General features: G+C 44.9%; 1 protein-coding gene across 1 annotated transcript in view; it reads left to right on the top strand.

Annotated features, from left to right (window-relative positions):
• The window catches only part of XPO5 (exportin 5), a 36,404-nt gene that overhangs the window by 6,884 nt on the left and 19,515 nt on the right, over positions 1–10,005 (top strand). The window contains exons 9-18 of the mRNA XM_025216732.1: positions 730–806; positions 1,310–1,409; positions 2,871–2,954; positions 3,391–3,516; positions 3,763–3,853; positions 5,277–5,405; positions 6,486–6,601; positions 7,583–7,738; positions 8,120–8,161; positions 8,776–8,865. Coding sequence (XP_025072517.1) covers positions 730–806; positions 1,310–1,409; positions 2,871–2,954; positions 3,391–3,516; positions 3,763–3,853; positions 5,277–5,405; positions 6,486–6,601; positions 7,583–7,738; positions 8,120–8,161; positions 8,776–8,865 — 1,011 coding nt within the window. The remainder of the gene's footprint in view (positions 1–729; positions 807–1,309; positions 1,410–2,870; positions 2,955–3,390; positions 3,517–3,762; positions 3,854–5,276; positions 5,406–6,485; positions 6,602–7,582; positions 7,739–8,119; positions 8,162–8,775; positions 8,866–10,005) is intronic.

Raw genomic sequence — 10,005 nt, 5'->3', positions numbered from 1 at the left:
TGAGTTCATCCTCAGGAGCTTCTCTGACTCTGGCCTTTGAGCTGCTGCTTATTTCTTCTGATTGAGGAATGGGAATCTCATTCATTTGTTAACTGAAGCCACCTTCCCTCCAGCTGCCCAGGAGCCTGGGTGATGATAAGGTGGATATCACACCATGAGGGTGTGCAGAGCAGTGGCTGAAACTCACCCTGGCCCCATTTTCTCTGTGCCCCATCTCCTTTGAAGTTGGAAAAACCTGCTTGAGTGAGTAGTATTGTCTCTGCCCCTGCAGAGCATTGGGGTGTTGCCATCCAGCTGTAATAGCTTAGCAGGGTTTCTGATGTACAGCAGAACTTCTGCAACAACAGCGTAAACACAAGCCATGTGTGTTCTGCCACCACGCCTACTGAGGGCACATTTAACCCAAAAAGTGTCATGAGCCCACTACTTGCAGTCAATCCTACAGCCTGGCTGTTCATCACCTGCCCTTCAGTGACAAGCCAATGTGCAGCCTAAGAAGGAAAATGCACACAAGGGCCCAGGTTGTCTCAGTTTAAGGTTCCCAGGTGGTGATTATTAGAATAGTGTACCTTTATTACAGCGTTCCTTAAGTTTCTTACTACAATCTTTACTTCACATCTGGGGGGGAATGCAAGGCGCCAAATGGCAGCATGGCTAGTGGCCTGGCTAGAAGGAAGGACTGCAGTCATCTCTTGTTAACCCTGGGTGTTTATGCTCCTTTATGCCTAGGGAAAACTGGAGGATCGGAAGCCTTTGATGGTTTTGTTTGGAGATGTTGCCATGCACTACATACTGTCTGCTGCTCAGTAAGTACTGTCTTGCTGCTGCTGTGAAGGCATGTTATGGTCTTCAAACAACAAATGGCTGTTTCTGGTCTGCATTAATTACTTTCATCCCCAGCTTTTAAAACTTAAACCTAGATATAGCCTCAGCCAGCACCTGTCTCCAACATGGGGGGGTGGGTGGAATTCTCAGCTTCCTACCCATAGAGTGCTGTCCTCCAAGCCATTGCTCCTTGAAAAGCTAGCAATTGTCTTAAGTTCATAGTTTAAGAAGCAGCTGGTCTGAATAACATCTGGTTTTCAAAACCCTTCTCTTTCAGGCCGAGATTTGATCAGGAATATTTGTAAAGTCCAAAGGATACAGACTAGAAATACTTTTAAATTTTAATTTGACCCATGCTACCAAGAACTTCAGTAGTGGTAAAAGAAACCCAGTCACATTGACATCTCAGTGTCCCGACAGTTTTCCTGTGTCATCTGCTGTGTGTTTAACTCTGACCTGCCCTTTCCCTTCCTTTCCATCCCAGGACAGCAGATGGAGAAGGCCTAGTAGAGAAACACTATGTCTTCTTGAAGAGACTTTGCCAAGTTTTGTGTGCTTTGGGCAGCCAGCTGTGCGCATTACTAGTAAGTTCCCTAAAAATGCCAGAAATGGTCTTGAGAGGGCTATCTTCCATGGGGATTGATTGGCTTTAGATGTGTATACCATGTTCCTAGTTTTGCACCATTGATGTTGGCTGGTTTGGGATTTGTTCCTCTAACTTTGGCGAAAGAAAACCTTCACTTTGAAGTGTAACCTGGGGGCTGTGTCCTGTCAGCACTCTAGGAACATGGGATGTAGAAAACCTGTTGGATCATCAAACTTGGTTTCTTGCTGTTGTGAGAAAATACAACATATAATCTTCTTTATACACTGCTCCAGCTGACTTTTAAAACTAGTTGGTTCTTGTTCCTCCTGCTCCTGCTACAAGAAAACCTATTCTGACTTCCAGCCTAAATTTATTCATAGCTAGTTTATTCCCATTTGCTTCTATGCCCTTTAATTTAAATAGTTCTTTTCCCTCTTTGGTGTTCATATCCACTCTTGGTGTGCATTGAAACTTTGGAGCTTTCACTGGCTGCACCAAGTCCAGGATGTGTTAGGAGCTGTTTATATAGTGAGGGAGGCAGACTTGTTGGCAGATTCTGTTTGTGGAAAAACCATGGCAGCTGGCTGCAAAGAAATGGTGTGACAGTAAATTCTTTCAGAAACAGAAAACAAAAACCCCTTTGAGAAGCAGGTGCAGGTAATCTGTTACCTGAGATGAGGTTCATTTTGTTTGCTGTCAGAGTAGAGAGTATAGCCTTCCATTTTAATCCTTAATAAAGACTGCTGTGAATATTGGGGATCTTGGGGGCCTCTTTAATTTAAGTTCTCCTCTTGCCTCCCCTCAAGGGAGGTGAAGGAACACCAGGGAAGAGTCTGCTGTTATGGTAGTAGTAACAAGAAGAGCTCCAGAGAAGGGAGTGCTTAAGACAGCATCAGGTCAGGGTACAGACAGTACAGAGAAGCAGCACCTTGAAAAGAAGGTTTTCATTTTGAGCACGTAGTTGCTCTAAACACATGTTTTGGACTTCCCAGAAATGGGGGTGAGGTGAGCTGGGAAAATGACACTGAACTCTGCTCAGTGAACCTGCATGTGAAATTCTGCCAGTTTTGTTAAGAACTGCTACCACCCAGGCTTTCTTTTCCCACCATTTCTGTGGTGGTCAGGCAGTCCTGGCCCAGCAGTAACCTGGTTACCTGGGGTGTTGTGGCTTAGTTAAAATGGCCTCCAACAGGCTCAGAGCCTACCCTTTTCTCTCCAACATGGATGCTGACTCCTTCAGCTTCTCCAGAACAACCTACTGGAACTAGCTCCAGGACAACCTACTGGAACTGCCCTTTGAGCAGCAACAGTTTCAGAACATAGTCATTCTGCTGTGGCTTCCCAGCCCCCACAAGATGCTGAGTCCTAGTTGTATAATGACACTGCCACTTGTGTCCCATCTCCTCCTGCTCTGACTCTAAAGTGTTTCATCTGAACTTACTTCTCTTTCTCTTAAAAGGGCTCCGATTCTGATGTGGAAACGCCAGCAAATTTTGGAAAATATCTTGATTCGTTTTTAGCTTTCACAACCCATCCCAGTCAGGTATGTAAAGGACAGAGAATCTCTGCAGCATGTATGCAATTAAGCTACCCATGTAGGTGGGTGCATAACTTCTCCTGAAGGAATCTTTGCTCATGTCTGTTGCATACTCGAGAGCCAGACACCATTTTCTAGCCGCTCTGTTTCCTTTTCTGACAATATGGGAAGAAGCAACACCTCTGCTGCTCTGACTGTCAGCATCCCAAAAAATCCAATTCAGTATGGCTGACATATTGTCAGTGAAGCTGATATTTGCTTTCTGGAGAGTTTTATTTGAGTCTGGTTTAGCTTGGAGGTTTCAGGTGAGCCTGGAAAAGTGCATGACCGTACTAGGGTGTTGATGTAAATTGTGTTTGCCCTCTGGTGCAGAAGCCTGAAACTTTTGTGCTAAGAAATCCTTGCCCTGTTGAAATCTTTGTTTTTTTTCATGTTTTCTCAGTTCCTGCGCTCCTCCACCCAGATCACCTGGGGAGCCCTCTTCCGGCATGATGTCCTGTCTCATGACCCTCTGCTCTTGGCTATGATCCCAAAGTATCTGAGAGCATCTATGACTAACCTAGTAAAGGTATGGGGGATCTCTGACCTGCTGGATGTTGAGCAGGTGGCTTCATTAACGTTATACAGCTGTAACAGTAGAGAAGCTGGGTAGTTGATGTGGCTGTAGGGAGAGTCACCTCCAGGCTGCTGTGCAGCTCTCCTGAAGAATTGCCACTGTCTAGTTTGTGCCCTTAGTCTGAGCCTCCTTGGAGCTAGCTCTCAGCTGACATGGATGGTTTCATCCCCTCCTTCACCTTGTCCCTTGTATTTCCAGGTGGGCTTTCCCTCCAAGACAGACAGCCCCAGTTGTGAATACTCTCGCTTTGACTTTGACAGTGATGAGGACTTCAATGCCTTCTTCAACTGTAAGTCACTCTTGCCTGGGAGCCTCTGGGCTAGTTGTGTTGGCTGTGTCCAAGGCTTGCAGCCTTCCCTTCGTTCCTGCCAAGTTACTATCTAGGGCCCCATATACCAACTCAGCAGTGGGGTACACTTGTTCACGTTGTCCCAGGTTATCTTTGTGCTTTGTGTCTGGTGAACTTTTTGGCATTTGTCATGCATTTAAGCTCTTGACCAGCAGGTGGAGCCCAAAACAACAGCCTCTGCAGAGCATTCACCACCTGCTGTGTAAGGCAAGGATTCTCCACCAGAGTGTTGTGGCATCCTAGGGTACCTTGAAATCCTTTCAAGGGCACCATGCAGTGTTACCACTATTAGGTGTGCAAACATGATCCACAGGATAAATAGTTCCAAGCAGGAATCCATAGCATTAAAACCATTCTGCCCTGTTGTGGTCTTTGAGTTGTTTGCAGCTGAAGAATTGCTCGAGTATTTTTCTGTGCTCAAAAAAAATGAGAAAAAATTAAAAGCTAACATTTTTGCAGGGGAGCCTTGATCTCAAATGGTGGAGAGCCACTGGTGTAAAGAAATAGCTACCTTGGAGTCAACTGGGGAATTAACTTGGAATGAAACAGTTATACCCAGCACAGGATCAGGAGCTGGGCCTGGAGACAAAGGTTTAAAAAAAGAGGGCCAAGCACTGGAGTTCTCTCTTTACATGCGATTCATGTCAGGGTCCCTTTGGATAGAAATTGGGAAGCACTTGCACAAAAACAGCATTTTAGATTGTTTATTAATTACATAAGAAAATATCCTCAGTATTAAAGGCAAAACATATTTTGGTTACATTTACTGAAACAACAATGAAAGTATTGTCAGTACTTAGTGAATTGAGCTGACTCTTTTTAATATCCTTCAGTTTTGTATACAAGGTAACTTATCTTCTATTGCCTAGTTCTTAGTTATTGTTTGTAAGAGGAAAAGCAGCATCCCTGCCTCTTCAGTTCTCCATTGGTTTCTCAGCATTTCAGTGAGTCACTGGAGCTCATCTGAGGGGAACTGAAGTGAAGAGAAAATGTTCTCTCTGAACCTGTGAAGAGGTGACTGTTGTAAAACTTTGTCTCCAGAAAATTCCAATTCTGTATATTTAGCCAGTGATTTCCAGTGCAGTGGTCTGATTTGCTTTAAAACTTTGGCAACAAAGATATTCTCTTATAATATTTATAATTAAAATAAGTTTAACATTATATTAAATGCAGGCCTTAGCATATATTGTTATAATTTACTTTTTAAAGAATGCAATTTGAAATTAATTTAAATGTGCTGAGCTCACTCTGCAGAGTACCACTGCCTAAGCAGTTGTCACGAATGTCCCCAACATTGCAAATGGCGTCTACCTCATCTTTCCAATATCTGAACCTACCTCTTTTTGTCCGTTTCCTGTGGCAGCTTTCCGGGCACAGCAGGGAGAGGTGATGAGGATGGCATGTCGTTTGGACCCAAAGACTGGCTTTCAGATGGCTGGGGAATGGCTGAAGTACCAGTTGTCATCTCCTGTTGATATTGGAGCCATGAACTGTAAGTTGCCTGAAGCAGGGCAGGAAAGGCAGGGAGCTTGGGCTCCCATTGGCAACCAGAACAAATTTTTGTGGGTATCTTTTAAGCCTCTTAAAAGTGACCTGGCTTTCAAGTCAATCTTCCCTAGATCTCTGCAAGGCAATGCCTTGGTAGCCTACTTATGCACACCCTACCACAGAGCCTTTGGCTGAAAGGAAGACTCCTGCCTATCCCAGTTCTAGTTTGTATCTTTAAAGGCAGCTGTTTCAAACAAAAGCAGTTTCAAACAAAAAGGCCAGACTTGGTTGGTGCTATCATTTCTGTAAAATCCAGGCTATCCCCATCCTGAGAAATTCTGCCTTCCCTGGCTTACTTGACTTTGGAAAAGTGACTTTGTCGAGTCACTTTTCCTCCAGAAGGCCATCTGCTGCCTTCCAAGTCCCATTGTGGTGAGTACTGTCCCAGGTGCCACTGACACAAGGAACAGTGGTCTCAAGTTGCAGCAAGGAAGGTTTAGGTTGGATATTAGGAAAAACTTTCTCACTGGGAAGGTGGTGAAGCACTGGAACAGGTTATCTGCGTAAGTGGTGGAATCTCCATCCTTGCACGTTTTTAAAGCTTGGCTTGACAAAGGCCTGGCTGGAATGATCTAGTTGGGGATGGTTCTGCTTTGAGCAGGGGGTTGGACTAGATGACCTCCTGAGGTCCCTTTCAACCGTGATTTTCTATGATTCTCTGAGAATGCTGGTCATTCAACCCATCCCTTTCTTTTCCACTCAGTCCTGGTTGTTGGAATCAGTTCCTCTCTATATCTCCAGAATGGTATTTGTGACTCAGGAGCTGAATTGTTCCTTGACTAATGAAAGTGGTAGCCTTCAAGCACTATTTGGCACCTTGGGGGTTCTCCAACCATGAATCTTTCTGATGGAAAAGATTGCAGAAGGAAGAGACTGAAGTGCTTGTTAATGGGGTGGGTAAAATCATCCATTGTAGGATTTTGCAGAGGATCCACAGGCTAGCAGCATGTTCGAGGGATGAAGGGAAAGCTAGGTCATTCCAGGGCCATGGCAGTTCACATGGTCTTTTTTTCCTCTCTTGTAGCTAAGACAGGGGAAGGTCTCTGTTCCATCTTCTCACCTTCCTTTGTGCAATGGGATGCTATGACCTTCTTCTCAGAGAGTGTCATCAGCCAGATGTTTCGAACTCTGGATAAGGAAGTAAGTACTTCTCTAACCTATTTCCAGAGACTGTCTTGGTTTGAGGTGGGTGTTTGCCAGCTGCATTGCTCTTCAAACAGCATGAAGCAAAAATGCTGGCTTGTAACCACAACATCTGTGCTGAATCCTGAACTCTGTTAGGAGAGGTCTCAGTTGCTCTGTGTGTGTGTAGGGAGGATGATCTATTAGGATGGTAAAGCCAATCCCACTGAAATCTTCCAGTGTCAGAAAAATGTCCTGTACCTAGATGCACAGTGTTCTGAAAGGAATTGGTGCAGAGAGTAGAGCCCTAGGATGGTGTAGTCACAACAGTCTGTCCTGTTAGGAAAGAAAGTGTATTTTATATGGCACCTTTCACTGTTTGTTAAAATGGCATCCTGTGGGTTTTTTTGAGACTAAACGAGAAAGGTTTGTATATGCACAGCACAGGGGGCAAGTGCACAGCAAACAGCAAGGAAAATGTAGTTTCCCTCTCTGTTGGTAGCAACCCAGTTACTAAAAAATCACAGGCAGCAATCATTAGTAACCTTTGAAACTGGCTTTTACCTGGGATTAGGTTGCTTTGTTATTTTAGCTGCTTGTTCTGGTCACAGCAAAATGTGGCAAGAAAAAATGGCTTATTAGACAGGAGGCAAAATATTAGACAGGAGGCAAAAAAGAGAGCTTGGGAAAAAGTGAGTTGTTTGATGCCCTGGAAAGGAAGTAATAGTAAGTATTTCAAGTTGGCATCCTACACCGTAGACATAGTGATGCCATTTTCTATCTTTCAACAGCAGTTTCCCATCAAATGTATATACATTAACACATGCCCTTGTACTAGTTGTCTCGCCTAGTTTGAAAATGGAAGACTTCACCCACAGGTGTCAGTCAACACACAGTCTTCCCAGTTAGGCCCTTGGTAGAGACATTGGAGTGTTTGCTGTGTGCTGGAATTCTTACCATTGCTCTCTTTCTCCTCCCTCCCCTTATTTCTCCTTACAGGAAATTCCAGTAAATGAGGGCATAGAGCTGCTGCAGCTTGTCTTGAACTTTGAAACAAAGGACCCCCTCATTTTGTCCTGTGTGCTTACCAACGTCTCTGCACTTTTCCCCTTTGTCACCTACAGGCCAGAGTACCTGCCACAAGTCCTCTCCAAGGTTGGCACCATCTAGCCTACCCCTTGATCAGTTACTCTGTAGGTGAAGCAGTAGTACCATGTAACCCTTGCATTGTTTTTTATTCACACGCCTTCCTTATGATATTTCTCTGAGAGAGGAATAATCCTTCTTGTTAGAGGTGGAAAAACTGATACAGCCTGTTGCAGAATCAGAAAACCCAGATTTGATTCCCAGCCCTGGACTTCAACCACTGAATGAGAGCCTCTGACCAGTGTGCCTTAGCATTGCTAAAGACCTCCTTATTCGTTGTTTTGCTTAATAGGAGAGTTTCCATTAACTTGGTGATTAGTGTATAATCCCCAGGTACAGGAGTGAATTCCAGATGTAAGGATTGATTTCATTTTTCCCCTTGTCCCTCAGCTCTTTGCCTCGGTGACCTTTGAAGTTATAGAAGAAAGTAAGGTGAGTCCTTACTATCCCACTATGTTCATATCATGTGCATTCTGTGTGAGGGTCCATCAATGCCTAAAATGGGGTAGGACATAACACTACAACAAGATTCGTGTTTGTGGGTCTGTTCTTGGAAGGGGGAAAAGAACCTAAAGAGCTGTCTCCTCTTGCCTAATAAGCCTTGGCTAATGTAAGCTTGGGAGGTGTGTAGGTTGAAATTCAACCCCATGAAGAAGTCCAGAACAAAGCCACTTAGTTCCTAGTCTTATGCTAGACCTCTAGGGATTGAATTTCATCTGGTAGACAGACATCTTTCAACGGTTAGCAAGCATGTGGCTGTGATTCATGTGCTAGCCGAGGATGCATGTTGGGAACCTGTTTACAAATAAGATCAAGCGTGTGTGTGTCCCTGAAGCAGAACTGGAAGACAGCTTGTCTGGGTTGGGGCACTGCTCAGACTAGCTGTAACCCCTCAGGGGATTAGCTGCACTTAATTGATCCCTAGGAATGCACATGTGCCAGTGTCCGTTTCCCTTAGCTCTGCAGCACAGAAAGTTGTGTAGATTTTGCAGACTGTTGGCTCTAGCTTGACTCCAGGTCTCTTGAATATTATTATATCTATCCAGGCCCCAAGAACTCGTGCAGTAAAGAATGTGAGAAGACACGCATGCTCCTCGATCATCAAGATGTGTCGGGACTACCCTCAGCTTGTCCTGGTATGTACATGAAAGGTTATTCTAGGGACCTGCCACCTCACCTTCATTTGCATGCCCAGGGTCTATGGGGAGTTCAAGTGTAAGATAATAAGTAATAGCTGAAGGGTCAGGGGCAGGAGGAAGTCAAGCCTACAACAGCTTAACAGGCGCAGTGGCTATATTTTAATTTTTGTACTGATCAACTGTCCCTATTGGCTCCTTAGCTGATATGGCAGCAGAAGTGGTCTGGAGCAGAGGTAGTGGTATTTCCCTTCCGGACCGGTTCAGGGAGTTTACAAAAGGATATTAGCTGCTCTTTCTCTTTGAACCCACCAGAGTCAGTCTTTTGTAGAAACCACATGCTGCTGGCAGGTCTGGGCTTGTGGCTCCAGTAGTGCTGCTGCCTGTATTGCTTTGTGACTGTGGGAGCTGTAATTCAAGTGCTGTTGTTGACTTGGAACTTTGGAAACCTGCAGTGAACTGCCTGGTGTTCCCCACCCCTTTGAGGTTCCTTCATTTGTTGGGAGCACAGCAGCTCTCACTTGTTCTGTGGTTATAGATTAAACTCCCTGTTGTGGGAGAACACAAGCTGCTCCTTTGAAAGTGCTAGTTGGGGTCGTGTAACATTTTGGCCATCATCATCGCTTCCAAGACAGAGAGGTTTTGGCATTACCTATCCATGAGTGTTCCCTGGCACTTATGCAGAGCTGCCACGTACGCCCAGCCAATTAGTGGAGAGAGGAACTGCACATACAGAGACACCATTTGTTTGGATCATCAGGGGATGTTTCTGTTAGGCTCCCATGATGGAAATATCCTAAGGTCTGGCATTTCAGAGTCCTAAACCACCTTGTTTCTTTGCCAGTCATGTGGGATATAGAATGTGCTGCCATGGCTATAGGTGGTCAGGGCAGGGAGTAGGGAGATGCTAATGGCACTGATCCAGATTCAAACAACCTTTATAAGAGGGGTTGCAGGCAACAGAGATCCCAGGGAGATCTGAGCATGGAAGAGAGAAATGGATGGATAGAGTAGAAACAAGTTGTACACAGGGAAAAGGCTTGAAGATCACAGCAGGGAATGGACTCTTCTTGAGAGAGAGGGCATGTCAGTCAGCCCCATTCACCAGCTATTTCCACTGCTTTGTTTTCTGGGAGTATG

Source organism: Alligator sinensis, unplaced genomic scaffold (assembly GCF_000455745.1).
Source record: "Alligator sinensis unplaced genomic scaffold, ASM45574v1 scaffold1456_1, whole genome shotgun sequence".
NCBI lineage: Eukaryota > Metazoa > Chordata > Crocodylia > Alligatoridae > Alligator > Alligator sinensis.
The sequence above is the reverse complement of the archived record's forward strand: the minus strand, read 5'-3'. Positions and strand labels throughout refer to the sequence as shown.